Genomic DNA, 17,609 nt, shown 5'->3' with positions numbered 1-17,609 from the left:
CCATCTCTCTGCCCCTGGGTTTTTGTTCTTAAACAACAAAAAGGTGGAAGGGGGGGAGATAAACATGGGACACAAAAGAACAAGAAGAAAAGAGAAAAGGTAGCTCAATGATGAAAAAGATGTATAAATAAAGTTAAAGTATATATGAAGATGAATAAAGAAGAAAATAATTCAACCACTGCTAAAATGACAATTACAAGAAACCAAAAGAGTGAAGGGCAAGGTGGGAAAAATGTGGATGAGTTTTGGTACATTCTGGTCCTTGACAATTGGAGGCAGCCTGACTGCATGAGGGAGGCTCAGTCAAACTCACTGGACTCTTGTCTTTCCTGTGGTTTACGCTGGTTTGAGCCTCTATTGGCTGAATACTGTGTCTACCAGATGTGCTTTAATTTTAATAGATTTCTCTCCTTGTGTGTCAGGGGCCACTCAAGTCTCACTTAAGCTTGGCAGTCTGTGGGCTGGGCAGGTTCGCTCTTCTGTGTCTTCAAAGCTCTACAAAGCCTCTGAGGTGGCTGTTTTAGCTAGGATGTGTTTCCCAGTTGCTGGGTAGTAGACGCAACCACAGCCCTGGTGTCTAGAGTCTGGTGAGACTGTCCTTGTCCTTATAAGACTTCCTCACTATCAGTTCCTCTGCTGGTGCAGCTCAGGGTCAAGCAGAGCATTGAAGATTCGGCCATCAAGATTCACAGTCGTGAGTGGCAGACCAGCAGCACCCGAGGTTGTCCCACTCCTTGAGTGAAAGCTCCAGATTACAAGCACCAGGTTTAATCTTAGTGGATGAGATCTGCCCCCAGTCAGCAAAGGTGGGGTAACATTTCTGTCAGCACTTCATTGCCTGACTCCAAACTCCTGCCACCTGCACTTTTGGCTTGTCATTCTGCACAGCTGTCTCCCAGGGTTCCTCTTCTTGGGGTGGTAGCAAATTAATTCAGGTTCCCCATTTTGTGGTTGTCCCCTGTTCTATTTCCCTCACTGGTAATGTGCACCAGTGGGCTCTCCTGCTGAGCCACAGCCCACAGTTAGCCACACAGTCCTAAGAGTGAACAGGCAGTGCTCTAGAGTGGGTGGCATTGCTAAGCCATGGCGTTCAGTTGGCAAGGTGGAGAAAACACATGGTGGCAGCTGGCACTCTCCGTTAGCACTAAGGTTAGCAGGACGTCACCTCGTTTTAAGTGAAGGAGCGCCGGCAGTGTGTTTACAGTCACAGCTGGTGCACCCTCTCTGAAAAGTATTCATTTCACCAAGGGAGCATTCGGAAACCAGAAACTGGACACAAGCACTCAGCTTAGAGACAGCTCCCAGACCAAAGGGAAGAACGCTTCCCAGGCGCTTTGTGCAGTAGTTTGTAATCACTAAACAGAAGCCTCCAAGTGAAAGTCCAATTCAAAAATGAATCCAATTTGATAAATATTAATAGCAAAATACCAGGTGGGTTTTCCTAGAAGATGCATCCTCTAATTGTCTCCCTGAATCCACGCCCCCACCCCCTCAAATTGCCTTCCACCAGCTGTCCACCACTTCCTTCTTTTTGTTCAGATCCCTGCCTAGTCCCTGCAAATGCTAGACGTTTCTTTAAAGGCTCACCCTTCCTATAAGCCACATATGCAGACAGCTGTAGAATGAGAACCTTGGACAGGGCCAGAGGGATGACTCCATGGCTACAGGCACTTGCAGCAAAGTTTAACAGCCCGAGGTTGATCCCTGGGAGCTACATGATGGAAGAAGGGGCTCTTGATAGCTGTCCTCTGACCTATACACACACTGCGGCATGTGAATGTGTGCACAGACACACGGTGGGTAAATGTAATAAAAACGTAAAAGAAAAATACTAGAAGTAAACTACAATTAAGGATTTTCCTAGATAATACTGGCAATTAGCCATAGAGTAACAGTATTTGGCAGAGGGGCAGGCAATGATCCAGGATTACTTGATTTGTTTCTACTCTCTCATGCAAAATTCTGGAAGGCAAAAGCAGGTGGAGTTGAACAGAAAGGACTCACAGGATTTCCCTGTGTGTTAACACAGCCCATGAGAGGATTCAAACCACGAGAGTGAAGTCTCTTAAAACTGTATCTAAAATACTTTAAATAAAAAGATTGGATCATGAGTCAATCATACAACAAAAAGACAATATAAAAGGTTGTCTTAGTTACTGTTCTATTGCTGTGAAGAGACACCAAAACCAAGGCAACTTATAAAGGAAGCATTTAATTGGAGGCTGGCTTACAGTTTCAGAGGGTTAGTTCATGATCATTATGGTGGGAAGTGTGGCAGCCAGCAGGTTGTCAGGTGTGGCAATGGCTCTGGAGCAGTTCCTGAGAGCTTATATCTGATTTACATATTGCAGACAGAAAGAGTGTGTGTGAGACTGGCTGTGGCTTGGGTTTTTGAAACCTTAAAGCCCACTCTGAGTGACACACCTCCTCCAACAAAGCCACATCTCCTTCAACAAGGCCACACCCCCTAACTGTGCCTAAATAGTTCCACTAACTGGGAATTCAAGCATTCAAACATATGAGCCTATAAGGTCATCTCATTCAAACCAACACAGAGATATAAAATAGAAAATGCATTGCTACAATTTTCTCTGTGGAGTTAAACCTGGAACTGGAGGTGCGATTCTCTAACAGAAGAGGAGTGAAGAGATAGCCCCTGGCCCGAGCTGCAACATCAGACTAGAATTTTGAAAGGAAAAGAAGAAAATCAAGAGGGGAACCCAAGAAGGGCGGTGGTGGCGCACGCCTTTAATCCCAGCACTCGGGAGGCAGAGGCAGGCGGATCTCTGTGAGTTCGAGGCCAGCCTGGTCTACAAGAGCTAGTTCCAGGACAGGAACCAAAAGCTACAGAGAAACCCGGTCTTGAAAAATCAAAAAAAAAAAAAAGAGGGGAACCCAAGTAAACTTGTGGCTTTGACATCTAACAGCTCCATGGACACTTCCCACATCTTTTCTATTCAACAAGTGAGGTTGTCAATAGTGCAAATAGGAGGAGTTCTGGGGCATAGAGACACCTGACAAAAGGAAACCCAACAAGAAAACTCTCTAAGGCTGATGGAGTTCTCCAGAGACAGGGACATTGCTGGTAAGTTACTATGGCCTTTAATACTCAAGGAAAAATAGCTATAGAGTTGGGTAGTGGCATTGTTTTCTAGGGCACACGTCAGCCGACACAAGGACAACAGCCATTTGAGTCTCACAGTTCTGGAGGTCACAGTCCGACAGCCAGGTGTCACAGTCAACTCCCAGGTTCTGTGGAATGCCTGAAATTTCCTCTAGTGGTTTCTGCCATCCCTTGACTTCCCTTGGCATGCTATAGATCTCCAATGCTCCAAGCACACCTCTATCTTCTGACTGTCTTTAACACTCTCTTCTTCATGGCTACACTGCCTTCTCCATCTGACGACACCAGCCACTGGAGTCAGGCCCACCCCAATCCAGTATAATCTCATTTTTTGTTTTGTTTTTGTTTTTGTTTGTTTGTTGAGACAGGGTTTCTCTGTAGCTTTGGAGCCCATCCTGGAACTCGCTTTGTAGGCCATGCCTGCCTCTGCCTCTCGAGTGCTGGGATTAAAGGCGTCCACCACCACTCCTGGCATGTATAACCTCATTTTAATTTGCTTCCATAATATGAAGCATCCTACTTCCAAAGGTTTACAGTTCTGGGATGAGGACTGAAACACATCTTCTGAGGAATACAATCCTACTCACTTCAGATAGCAAGCATGACGGTCTCTCATATAAACACTGCTCTTTCTGCAGGTCGACATTACTCTGTGTGGACCTTTGCTTCCTGCATCACATATTACACAGACATCAGTTAAGGAATCAAGATTTCACAGATGGGGGGGATGACAGGAGCAGGACTAATCAAAAGTTCTAGTAGGTTCTACTAAACTATTACTCATGCTTACTCAATGTGCCTCAAAAGCAGAACTAGAAAAATGATCAAACCCGTGTTTCCATCCTATAATGGTTAATTTTGACTTTCAACTTGATTTGACCAGGGACCAAGGAAGAGGCATGCTTCCAAGTGGACCTATGAGGGTACTTCCTGAAGATTAACCAAGGGAAAAGACGTTCTATGAGAGCAGGTGGCACCTTCCCATGGTGGTAGCAGTACAGAGAGGTCTAAGGAAAATCAGGACCACTGTTATCTGTTTGCCTGTGGTCCTTGGTGAGTGCATTTATTCTGTTCCATGGAACCCAGTATCTTCAGGCTTTCAAAATCAAATAAAGACTGGCATCCATCTGGGAATCCTCCAGGCCTTCACTGTCAGGTCTAGCCTCAGTGACTGAACGGCTTCTGAGTTTTCTGCCTCTCCAACATGCAGACAGCGATCGTTCGACTACACAGCCTATACCATGTATGGTGGTTTGAAAGAAAATGGACCCTAAAGGGAGTGGCACTTTGAGGAGGTGTGACCTTTTTTGGAGAGAGGAAGTGTGTCACTGTGGGGGTGGGCTTTGAGGTCTCTTTGGCTCAAGCTTCCCTCAGTGTGACAGTCCGTTGACTTCCTGCTGCCTGCAAGATGTAGCAGTCTCATCTCCAGCACCACGTCTGCTTGCCTGCTGCTCTGCTCCCCATCATGATGATACGGAACTGAACCTCTGAAACTGTGAGTGAGCCACCCCAATTAAACGTTTTCTTTTTAGTTGCCATGATGTCTCTCCACAGCAATAAAAACTATAACGAAGACACCATGTAAGCCAATCTACTATTCCCATTTTGTAATGTATTTTATCATATTTTTTTTCTCTAGAGAACCCTAATACATGCCCAAAGGATGTCTCATGGCTGGCACTTAATAGTGCCTCCATTCTGCTGTTAAAGAAACCAAGGTGGGAAGCTTTGTTTTTAAAACAATGGGTTTTATGCTAAATTTTTATTTGTGTACATCATGGTCTTTTGCTTAAAGCTGACCTTTCACATTGCCCCTTTGACTTCCTTCCCACGCCCAGGTCAGCTAACCTGATGAGATACAATCGCTCTCCTGCTTACATTACACTTCATCCTGAAGCCTGCCTCTCTGCTGCCCCTCCAGGAAAGGAACCTGGTGACTGTTCTACTTCATTTGGCCTTTCTGACCTCGCTCCCATCTATTAGATCCTCCTCACGAGAAACTGGACTTAATGCTTATTGGTGGATGAACCATATATTAGCATCTAAGTTAGCAAGTGGGCTATACTGCAGCAGTTTCAGCACGCCTTTAGAATGTAGTCCTCCACCTGAGATAAACATCAATCTACCTGGCCAATATAGCACATACAACTCATCAACTGGCTAGCCATGGAACAAACACAAAGAAGGTACAGGAAATATGTTTTTGGAGTGTACATGGCTTTGGATGTTCATGACCTTGTACATAGAATGCCAATGAAAATGGCCAGTCAACAAGGTGTCGTTGTACCTTTTTCCAGAAAAAGGGCTGTTTCAAAGGAGAGGGACTCTGTCAAAAGGGTTATGTTGAAGCTTAAGATAAAAAGGAAAGAAAAAGTACTAACTAAGAAAGGAGGCTTAGCCAAAGTCATGGCTGAAACCAAGTAGCTTGTCAAAGGACGCACCCCTTGTGGGATTCAGTAACACCTTACAAAACACAATGTTTAGACCCTGACTCCAAGGTGGAAGACGGGAAAATCTAATTGTTTTTTAGCTAACCTTAGGTGCCCCAAAGTACAGACTGCAGGGAACAGGCAATCATGATGTGGGCAACTCTTGCACTAGATCTTTACACACACACCTGCAACAGTACTTCCTTAGTCGAGTATCTTCTAGGATGCCAGAATTCTTCCGCTCTCAGTGTCATTTCCTGTCTTTGGAGGCTGTATCTCCCACTGTAGTGGTAACCTGCCTGTCTCAGCCTCCCAGGTGTGGAGAGTACTACTCTTACTGTGATCCTGGCATCTCCCCCACTGGGTACTTCTTCCTAGTCTTAGAAATCATTATAAGCCCACTTTTCTATCTATAAACAGATCTATCTCAAGCTTCTGGTCTGACTCCTTACCCTGTAGTTTTCAAGAATTCACGAACTCACTCAACCAGGCTCCATGACCACAGAAGCACCAGGAAAATTCCCAAGTCCTTTAAGACTTTCAGGGTGACCCAAGATATGTGAAGGGCATAGCCTCGATGGGAATGAAGAACTCACAACAGGGATGTGACGCAACACCATCCAGCTACTACAGGCTCAGACCCTGGTTTCTGGCCTCAGGTAGCACAAGCTGCCTAATGTATTATCTAAACACAGACTAGACATTTAAAAACCTATGAAAGGATCAGAGTGCAGGGGAGGTAAAAACAGTCAAATAAGAAGATATTGTTGTTCCGGTCCTAAGTCTGGACTAGTGACAAAAATAAAACACTCAAAGTGACCTTAATATTTTTATTCATAAAACGGACAGTTTTCAAGGTAAGTATGTGCATTATGAAATTACAAAACTGTTTCTACTCTCCCAATTGAAAACTGGCTACTGTATTTAGGCTGTAGGATGCCCCTCTTTTATCTTTCCTATCAATACTTATTTTAACTTGAAGTGTCTCCTGACGCTGGTATCCTGGTGCAGAAGGGAGTTGATGTCACAGTGGCTCAAATGCTCTCAAGGCTATGGGTTCTCTGCTTACTGTCCACCCCCATTCCCTGCAATGCCACCAAAGGTAAGATGTGTCCCTGCCAAGTCTCCTGTATCTGGGCTTGTTGGCCAGGTCTTGTAATTTAACATGCCCCCAAAGATGAAAACACATCTTGTTACCAACACACAATGCTGTAATCACAAACATAATGTTCCCCATGTTAACACTGGAAATGAATGAAGCATATCTGCTTATTCTCTAGGGGGATGATTGTCCTCGCTACAGGGCATGGCAATGGGACAAATTTAAACCATCCTCTGTACACGAAATCTGGTTTCTCATGATCTTGCCTAAGATGATCCATCCTCTGACAGCTAGCACCCCATTGAACTGGGACATCCTATGAAGCTAAGGTGCTGCAATCAAAGACATAAGGGGGACTTCCTGTGAGGGCTAAGATGCCAGTCTGGACAATCTGCTGATGTGGAATTCCCCTCTGTATGCTGTGAATATCACTAGTGAATAAGGAAACTGCTTTGAGCCTATAGCAGAGCCGAACAGAACAGAGGTATGTGGGGAAAGCTAAACTGAATGCTGGGCAAAGGAAGTCGGAGTCAAAGGGAAGCCATGTAGCCACAGGAGCCAGATATTCTTGAAACTTTGCTGGTAAGCCACAGCTACGTGGTGATACACATATTAATAGAAATGGGTTACCTTATTATCTAAGAGGTAGCCAATAAGAAGCTAGAGTGAATGGACCAAGCAGTGATTTAATTAATACAATTTCTGCATAATTATCTTGGGGCTGAGCAATCAGGAACAAACAAGCGGCCCTACCACAATCTGCATACTGGAAAGAGACTCACTCTTTGTTCCTCTTGCACTTCCTCTCTTATCTTACACAAGCAGCCCTACCACAACAATCTGCATACTGGAGAGACTCACTCTTTGTTCCTCTTGCACTTCCTCTCTGTATCTTACACAAGTGGCTCTATCACAAGAATCTGCATACTAGAGAGACTCACTCGCTGTTCCTCATGCACTTCCTCTCTGTATCTTACAGCCACAGAGGTGAAGCCCTCAGCCTCCCGACCAGCCCTTAGAGCCTGGGGAAGCTATGCTAGGTGAGCACGCTTGAAGAGGAGGGGTGGTCCTTGATTCCACCTGTCTAGGGGTATTTAAGCAGCTTTCATTTATGCTTTCTTTATGCAGTGAGAAGCGTGCTTCTACCTCAATTCTTTTAGATATAAAACATTTGTCTTTGACTTTCTCTTGGATATATTTATCTAGTTTTCCACTCAAATAGCTGGCCATGTGGCAGGACATGGGAGAATCACAGGATTGGTATGTTTAGAAGGAATCAAAGATCACATGAAGGCACAAAACCCTCACAGAGTTTATGCCACTGAGCAAAAAAACTAGCTGTTTCCACTACCCAAGATACATCTGAACTTTGGGCATCTTTGCAGCTTTTGTGGTCCAGACTAACCCTAAAAGTAGGAAAAAGCAAAGGATGGCAGGATGACCTAGACTTTGGCCCTGAGGGGTGAGGAGGGTGTTGGTGACATGTCTGTTGAGTACACAAGTGTGCACTGTGACAACTTGGTTCCTAGTACTCAACAATGTGGTCACAGACCAGGCTGGTATTACTATTGAGTTTGCCCTGGATGGAGGAGCTGATGGGGCTTGAGCTTGTGGGAGCCCAAACACCAAGGCTAAAATGAACAGAAGTAGCTGGTCTGTTCAGCTTTCTAACTGGCTGACAGTTTGCATTTACTATCTGTGACTTTTATTTACGCTATGCAGATTCTAATAATCGTGACAAGATAACCGAAATTAGCAGCTAAGATTTCCAGAGGACAGTGAGTATCAACACGGAGCACTGCTCTGTTCTAAGGAAAGTTTCCCACGAGGAAGAAATCCTGGAGTTGCAGGTTTAGGCGACTTACCGCTTGAACATTGAGCAACACCCATCTGCAGCACCACGGCCTCCATCGGTGCTGCTCTCCCATGCTTCCTACAAATGCCACCACCTGCGCCACTGCTGTTCTCCCGTGGGTGCTCCGCAGATTGGGACGTTTTAACTAAAAGTCAACAACCTGACTTCAGTTTTGCAACCAGAAGTTAGAGAAAAAATTGGACACATTTTATGATTTATCATTTTATTTACACAACTGAAAGTATTTCCTTAGTCACCTTGATTACAAAAACAAACCAACACGGTATGGTTTAATAGCCTTTCTATAATGAATATTACAAATTTTAATAGCTGACAGATTGCTACTTAATATTCAGTAACATTTACCATGTGGTAACTTCTGCATATATGTAGATGAAAATCTGTCTGATAGTGCTAACAAGAATGGGTACTTTAACAAGAATAGGTACTTCTCTATCTTGGGAACAGACAGACCAGTGGTTATTAAGTGGTAACTCCCCATAGATGGGCCAGCTATTCAGATTTGGAGCTCTCAGCCTATGAGAGCCAACCTGCTGTAGCAATTGGCACTTACTATGTAGGCATGTTGAATAATCTGAGTTTATCCTTATTTTTGTACGTAATAAAACTATCATTAAGCAATCTGAAAAACAAAAAGGGCCCCATGACTAGAGACAGTTAAAACTTATCACAGTGTATCTGAAAAAAAAATGGCCCAAACTAAAGCCATATTATATGCCTAAGTATTTTTTCATCTTTCTGTCTGGCCTGGTTGTGTGTGCACACAAATATTACACTCCTAAGGCTCTATCTGGTATACTTATCTGAGCATTCTCAGCCACATAAAATGTCACAACTTTATAGTGTTTGCGAAATGCCCATAAAATAGTGTTTTACTACGATTATTTGAAAGTCCTATCACAGTGCTTTAAGTCTGAAGACCAGGCAGTGTTTTGGTAATATAACCATTTCCTGGAAACTGACAGTCCAGAGACAGCCAAAAGGGCTGCAGAGACTTCTAAGAGCCACCCCTGAAGCCCTGCGGGAGGGTGGAGTGTCCGTGGCTAAAAGCCATCAGTACAGAAAGATAAGAACCTTCCACGTGAGTCATGGTCAGAACCAAAGAAACCAAAACACGTGCCATAGCAGCATACATGACGGACAGGAAGAGCTGACACATGTGCCTTCCACACCAGCTCTATAAGAGCCAAAACCTTGCTCTCTCCTCAATCGTTACCAGGGCAACTTCTTACAACTAGCTGGGCTGTTCTTCCCTTTGGGCGTTGACAGGATACCAATCACATCAAGACAAACCCACCTGCCCCGATGCCGAGGCAAGCACACTCTTTGGTGGTGGGATGTATTGCAGGATGGTGTGCTGGGGGGGCAGCGTTTGTGGCTCAAGGCCTCTGCAATTCTGGGCCTGAAGGACACTTCGCTCCAAATGCCCCCTTGTCTTCATCCTGTTCTGGTCAGTTGGTGGTAGTCACTCAGTGCTGAATGCATGAGAAGAATGCAGAGGGCTCAAGGGAAAGTCAGTCTTGTGGGGCCACTTCTCTCAAGCTTGCCTCGTACACAGCAAGGACAGCACCAAATCCCTCCATTGTGCTAAATCTAAGTCATTTAACCATGACGGAAACAAAACATTTTCCTAAAAAAAGTTATATGCTTAAAAAAAAACAACAACCAAAAACCTATATTCAGGATGTCATATACTGCCCTGAGGTCCCTTCTCCCTCCCAGCCCTGGCGGACTCAGACGCTTTCAACGAGATCCTTACCGGGGTGTCTCTCTCTCTCTCATTCTAAGCAAGGACAGGTCATCCTGGCCTCTTGACTCAACTGATGTTGTTGTTTGAATGTGTGCTTCATGGTAAAACATTTTTTTCTGTGTATGTGGTAGGTTTTTACCCACCAGAAAAAACCAAACAGCTCAGGTACAATTTTTCATACAAGTTGTGAATGGCACACCCCACACATGTGAACACAGAGCTCGTGGGTGTCTACCGAAGAACAGACCAGCAGGGGTGCTACCCGAACCTAAAGGGAAAGGGGATCTAACCAGAGCCCCGAACACCCAGCCAGCAGGGCAGGTGTGCTAGGAGGGAGGACCACCGGCTCCTCCAAGTAAAACCACTTTGGAAACCAGCTAAAACAAACTACAGAAAACAAGTCTGCCACCCGGGGCTGGTCTTGGCCAGTGTGGTGTGCACAAAGAGGCCGGTGGACTTGGTGCTCTTGGCATGTTTCTTCCCCCTTGGGAGTCCGTTACCGTTCACAAAGGAATGTTAGCTATCAAATGTGTCCATTAATTTTGCCGCTGAGGGTGAAACCATCCAGTTAGCATATACACTATCATTTGCATATCTTGGGAACCCAGTGCTAGTGCCATCGGCTCTCGTGAGTGGTACAGGACTCTCTCCAGGCCAGTTCGGGTCTGACATGCCTAAAAATGAAAACAGATAATTTGTTCTGCACTGAAGAACTCAAACTTCATGTGCAGACAGTAAGGCCTTGGCAAAACTCCCTTTGACGGTTAAACCAACTTGCACTTTCTGTGCCAATTACATTAATGGCTTTGCATCCCAGGTTTCCAAAACACTGTTTGACTTTGGGCAATACCACACGCTCCTGCCAAGGGTAAGTTAGCAGATTCTACCCATCTCAACGTCTGTGAGTTGAGGCGTTCGAATCTGAAATAGATCTGGTGAAGCACCTAACTGTTCTAGGACAGTGTAAAAAGCATCAGCAAATGGCTGGACTACACAGCTTCCTGTAGTGGGAACACTGTAGACAACGTTCTGTCATCCCAGCTAAGATGGAGGAGGAAGGTGTCCCGTCCCACGGAGGGCACACACAGGCTGCCCCGCAGCATCGGCAGTACTCAGCCAGTGAGGACCTGTGACTCAGGAAGCATGTGGAAAGAACCTACCTTCACTTGAAAGAGCTCGAAGCTTCAAGACTTCAAAAAGGAACAAGGATGAAGTTAGAAAGCGGAAAAAAATTTCAAGTATTTAATCCAAGACAAAGAAGGAGTTTTGGCAAGAACCGTATTTACTGTCCATTGCAAGGCCACAGCACCACAGACTATGTTCTTTCAGAAAGCATTGGCTCAGTGTTTAGCACTGGCTTCGTAAGGGACAACATTGGAACGGGGGTACGGTGCAAAGGATGTGACAGCCGCAGTCTGGTGTCTGCCCAGGGCCCACATGGTTGTCCCGCTGCCCCACACTGTGTGGCGGTGGACAAGGATCTGAAAGCGGGAGTGTGGAAGGGCTTTCCTGTGGCTCATCTCAGCCCAGGCGCCCTCTAGCTGAGCTCTCACTGCAAACTGGGGATGCCAACTTCCCCTTGCTCAACTGAACCCCTCCCCAGATGAGGCAAATTTATCTAGGTAACGAAGTCAGAAGTACTGTGAGTTGCTTCCCAAAGTCCCCTGAGAATTCTGCTCTAATCCGCTTCTCCCGTGTCATCTTAAGTTGCTGGGCTGCGTAGGAATGACACTTATTCTCACATCCTTTGAGAAAGACATAGCTGCAAAAATGCCTGAATGTAAACTGGATGCAAAGTCAGGTATTTACAAAGAAAAGGGTTCAGAGGAGGCTTTGGTTTCGTTGGGGGTCAGAGGCACTCAGTACAGAGTGCTGAGGACAAGCAGTACAGAGAGTTGGGATGGTGCAGAGGGAGCAGCGTTGCTAGAATCTAGTAAATGCATGGGAAATTCTACCATAGAGTTTGTTTTCAATCCATGTAGAAGGGAGGGAGCGCGGGAGGGGAGCACTGTTACAGTCCACCAGGGGCGTCTCCTCTTCTGAGAGGCCGTCATCGTAAAGCAGAGAGTCAGACGGGGTGGATGCTGCCAGGTCCAAGTAGTCCTGGAAGAGAGAGAGAGAGAGAGAGATGGCCAATCATCTTTGACCCTGGACCATTCCTCAACATTCAAGGCCCCTTAATGCTAACGGGCAGAGGTTCTGGCTCTTTTCTCTCAGCCTCTGTGGGATCACAGAACCCTCCCCACACTGGGAGAATGGCACTGAGGTGCAGCACTAAGGTTCCTTAATCCGCCCGAGAGCATAGGGCTGCAGGAGTGGTTTCTTTGCAACTTCTTGGGTCCAGAAGCACTAACTGTGGTCACATCATTCCTGCAGAAGCGGAGTGCCAAGCGGTAGATTCAACCCAATGGGTGCTTTCCAGCTTCCCTCCCAGGACCTCTGCAGTCATGGGGGTGACAGGTTTCCACCCCCATGAACAGTGAGTGTCAAGTACCTGCCACTGTTTAGCTACGTAGACAGTCCCAATGCCACCCCGTCAGTTTCTCAACACTGTGATTGGCATCTGCTACTACTCATGCCCAGGACAACCCTGTACCTACAGATCTGGGAGATTCTCTCAAGACACAGCAAAATCGTGTGAGTTCAAGGCTGTTCCCCACTTTTTCTTCCATTGATTTTGAGGTCTTTGATCCATTTTTGTGAAGGGTGCTAAGTATGAGCTATCGTATTCTTCACATGCAGCCATCCAGTCTGAGCTGAACCACTTGTTGAAGATGTTGTCTTTTTTCCTGTGTATTTTGTTTTAAATAAAAAATCAGGTGTCCATAGGTGTGTGGATTTATGTCTGGGTCTTCAATTTGGTCCCACTGATCAATGTGTCTGTTTTTGTGCCAATACCATGCTGTGTTTATTTCCATAGCACTGTAGTACAACCTGAAATAGGGGATGGTGATACCTCCCGCAGCTCTTTTGATTGATCAGGACTGTTTTAGCTATCATGGATTTTTGTGTTTCCATATGAAGTCAAAAACCGTCCTTTCAAGAGCTGTGTTGAATTTTGGTGGAGACTGCATTGAGTCTGAAGACTACTTTTGGTAGCAAGGCCATTTTTTTCTGTATTAATCCTACAGATTCATGGGAGTGCTTTCCATATTCTGCTATCTTCAATTTCTTTTTTCTTCAAGTTTTTATCATACAAGTTTTTTACTTGCATGGCTTAAGTTACCGAAATATTTTATATCATTTGAGGCTCTTACAAAAGGTGTTTTTGCCATAATCCTTTCTTAGTCTGTTTGTCATTTGTATACAGGAGAGCTACGGGTTGGTTTTTTTTTTTTTGAGTTAATTTTATGTTCAGCTACCTCACACTCAAAGTGAGAGTTTCTCAGTGGATTTTTTCAGGTTCCTTATGTATACTATCCTACCATCTGCAAAGAAAGATACTCTGATTTCCTTCAGTTGTCTTACTGCTTTAGATAAGACTTCAAGTTATTATATTAAATAGATATGGAGAGAGTGGATAACTTTCATTTCTGATTTTTATGATAACGCTTTGAGTTTCTTTAGAAATTGATGCTGCCAAATAGGAATACTCTAAACTATGTTGAGGTATATGTCCCTTGTATCTCTAATCTCTGCACAATTTTTATCATGAAGAGATGTTAGATTTGTCAAAGTCTTTCCTGCATCTAGTGAGATGGTCATGTGGTCGCTGTCCTTCAGCTTGTTTATACGGTGGACTACGTTGACAGGTTTACCCATGTTGAAGCATCCCTGCAGTTCTGGGAGGAAACCTACTTGATCAAGGTGGGTGTTCTTTCTGACGTGTTCTTGGATTCAGTTTGTAGGAGTTTTATTGATAATTTTTAAACTTTAATTATAAGAGAATTCTGTAATTCTCTTTTATGGCTGGGTCTTTATGTGATTTAGGTATCAGGCTAATGTGGCTTCATAAAATGAATTGGGCAAAGTTCATTCTTCTTCTATTTTGTGAAATAATTTGAGGAGTATTGGTATTAATTCTTCTTTGGAAGTCTGGTTGAATTATGTGCTAAAATCACCAGGCCCTGCATCTTTTTTTGGTTGGGAGACTTAAAGACTGCTTTTATTCATTAGGGGTTACAGGTCTGTTTAAATTGCTTATCTTATTTTTATTTAACTTTGGCAGATGGTATATATTGAGAAAATTAGCCATTTATTTTAGATTTTCTGATTTGTCCTTATTAATTCTCTAGTTTCCTCCGTGTTTGTTGTTATGTCCCCCCCTTTCATCTCTAATTTTGCTAATTTAGATAGCCTCCCTTTCCTTTTACTTAATTTGGAAAATAATTCCCAAGCAATTAATATCAACAATTAGTAAGTGGGATCTCATGAAACTGAAAAGCTCTCGTACAGCAAAGGACACCGTCATTCAGACAAAGTGGCACCCTATGGAATGGGAGAAGATATTCTTAGTATCCCTACATCTGATAAAGAGCAAAAATAAAATATATAAATAACTAAAAAAAACCCTGTGTATAAAGAAAACAAAATAACCTAATTCAAAAAGGGGGTACAGATATAAACAGAACCTTCAAAAGAGCAAACTCCAAAGGGCTGAGAAGCACTTCAATGTTCACCATTCTTAGTTAACAGGGAAATGCAAACCAAAACTACTTTGCGATTTCATCTTACGCCTGTCAGGATGGCTAAGATAATAAATGACAGCTCATGCTGGTGAGGATGCGGAGTAAGGGGACACTTATCCATTGCTGGTGCCAGTGCAAACCTGAACAGTCACTATGGGAATCAGTGAGACAGTGCCTCAGGAAGGTGGAAACTGATGTACCCCAAGATCCAGCTGTATCTACTGGGGGCATATATACCCCCCAAAAGATGCTTCATCTTATTATTGAAACATTTGCTCAGCCATGTTCATTGCTGCTCTATTCATAATAGCCAGAAATTGGAAACAACCTAGATTTAATTTAAATTTAAAAATTAAAACATGAAATTTGCAGGTAAATGGATTAACTAGAAAGAATATCACCCTGAGTTAGATAACCCAGACCAAGAATGACAAGTAAGTTCCGTATTTGCTTATATGTGGATGTTAGCTGTTAAGTCAATGATAACCAAGCTATAGTCCACAGAACCACAGAGGTTAGGTATAGTGACCTGGGGGAGGGAAGGATCTCCCTAGGCAGGGGAAATGGAATAGTTATGAATATACAAGGGTGGGGCAAGAATGGGATGATCAAATGGGGAGGGGGAGGGAAGTGAGAATGAAGGCAGGGATACAGGGAGAGGTAGCTAAAATTAAAGACCACTAGAGAGATAACATGGAAATCCAATACAGCAGAAGCTTCCTAAAACATATACATATATCATGGCAATATTCCAGGGATGGGTTACAACTAATTGAGAAAACCCAGGCTGTTGCCACGGTTACTGGTTAGACTCCATGAAGAGTCAGCAAGGCTCTGCTGCTCAAGACAATACCTACACAACTCACTGAGCAGAGACCTGGAGCTGGTGCCTATCTAGAGCCTTCAACTCTACAGGTTAGAAATCTGTGCACACACCAAAGGAGAAACGTTAACACCAAACAATCTACGAATCCTTCCATCTGCAACGGTGCCCTCCTAACAAGACAGGCTAGCGCAATGGTGGCACTAAGCTTGTGGGAGTAACCAACCAGTATCTGATTTGACATAAGGCCATTCCATGAGATAGAACCCATGCCCAACTCTGCTTGGGTGACCAAGAACTTGAGGCAAGATACCCCAGTGATCTAGGGGGAAACCAAATACTAGTATTCTACTAAAGGAACACAGCAATAAAATGACCTCTAATGACATTTTCCTATGCTCATACATCAGAGCTGTCCTCAGCCATCACCAGACACTTCCTCTTGCATATATGGGAATAGAGACCTACACCCAGATCATAGAAGAGTGTGAGAGACCTTGGAACATTCAGCCCTAAGGGGAATGACGCCACCAATCCCTCCACTCAGACAGGGCCTTTCACTGACCCTGAGGCTGGTTCTCAGAGAGTTCCAGAAACCCTCCTGTTCCCGTCCCTGTCCTTCATAGCACTGGCCACACTTAGCATTTTTATAGATGCTGGAACTTGAACTCAGGCCCTCATGATCGTGCGGGTGCTCTTATCAGCTAAGTCTTCCCCTGGGCAAACTCCTGAATTTTATCTCTGGGGGCCTAGATCATGCACTCTGCTACTGAAATTCGAAGGAAGGATGGATCAGTACTTCCAGCACAGATGAAGACAAGGCCTCTATGGAAGTGGTGTGAGGATGGCTGCTTGCTCATGTTTCCCTGTCTCCCTAGCATCCAGTAAAAAACAGAACAAACAGTTCCTCAATAAATACCGGGCGGAAACCAATCGACTTCCTCACCGTGGCACAGAGACTGACTATTCCCACATGTTGTGTTTGGCTCACACCCGGCCTTGGAAATCTACAGGACCAGTTAATAAAATTTGGAGGAAAACATAAACTTCTTAAAATCCAGAAGACCTGGCATGCCTGAACTTCTATTCCGGTGAAAGCAAGACGCCCTTGAAGAGACACTCACATTCCCGGGTGCCAGAATTCTGACATACTCTCCAGTACTTGCCTGTGAAGAGGTCTTGCCTGAAGACAAGCTAGAAACCAAGATGTTATTACTGGAAGGCTCAAGAGGACTGGCTGAAGGACAGGTTTTCATCATCTGCCTGCCCTATGAAGGGCACATTTTCATCATCTGCCCGCCCTATGGGACAGCTCAGTCTTCTTCCTCTAGCCTTACAGTGGGGACAGAGAGCCTCCAACTAGCATCCCGCCATGGCCTATGGCAGTGACTCTGGGACTCACTCTGCTCTTCACCATCATCTTCTCCAGATCCTTACTGATGTCAGCAAATACTGGCCTCTTGTCTGGCTCCTGCTTCCAGCACTGCAGCATCAGGCGGTACCTGGAGGAAGACACAGGCAGGTGGTGACGCCCTGGCGGGGCCCCCACACCCAGAGTCTGCACTCTGTATGCTGTTTCCAGACCATGTGCAACTCGGAGCCTCACTGGTCCCAAGGGCAGGGCACTGACAATGTGGCGCAGCCCTCTGGTGACCTTCTCAACATGTGTCAACAGAATTTGAACCTGTGCCCACTATGGTGGCTGAGGAGGAGGAAGCAAAGTCCTTACAACCTGTACAAAGAAGGAACCAGTTAAAGACTCTCAGGTGGAAATAAATAAAGTCAGGTTGTCACAACTTTCTGACTGGATTTGAGGTTTGCTTACATGAGGGAATTTCAAGCCTGATTCTTTAACCTTAGTCAAAAGCCCATGACTG

General features: G+C 44.7%; 1 protein-coding gene across 2 annotated transcripts in view; it reads right to left on the bottom strand.

The window, feature by feature from the left end:
* Positions 1-8,721: 8,721 nt before the first annotated feature.
* The window catches only part of Ret (ret proto-oncogene), a 42,988-nt gene continuing 34,100 nt past the window's right edge, over positions 8,722-17,609 (bottom strand). Inside the window, exons 18-20 of one of the 2 annotated variants that reach the window (XM_075983020.1) lie at positions 17,135-17,234; positions 12,237-12,384; positions 8,722-10,955 (exon numbers count right to left, since the gene is read on the bottom strand). In XM_075983020.1, the coding sequence (XP_075839135.1) occupies positions 10,798-10,955; positions 12,237-12,384; positions 17,135-17,234 (406 nt within the window). In that variant the 3' untranslated portion in view covers positions 8,722-10,797. Of the gene's footprint in view, positions 10,956-11,542; positions 12,385-17,134; positions 17,235-17,609 lie in introns of those variants that run through there. The other variant, XM_075983019.1, reaches the window with a different exon arrangement.

The sequence above is a fragment of the Microtus pennsylvanicus genome, chromosome 8 (genome assembly GCF_037038515.1).
Source record: "Microtus pennsylvanicus isolate mMicPen1 chromosome 8, mMicPen1.hap1, whole genome shotgun sequence".
Classification (NCBI taxonomy): domain Eukaryota; kingdom Metazoa; phylum Chordata; class Mammalia; order Rodentia; family Cricetidae; genus Microtus; species Microtus pennsylvanicus.
The sequence above is the reverse complement of the archived record's forward strand: the minus strand, read 5'-3'. Positions and strand labels throughout refer to the sequence as shown.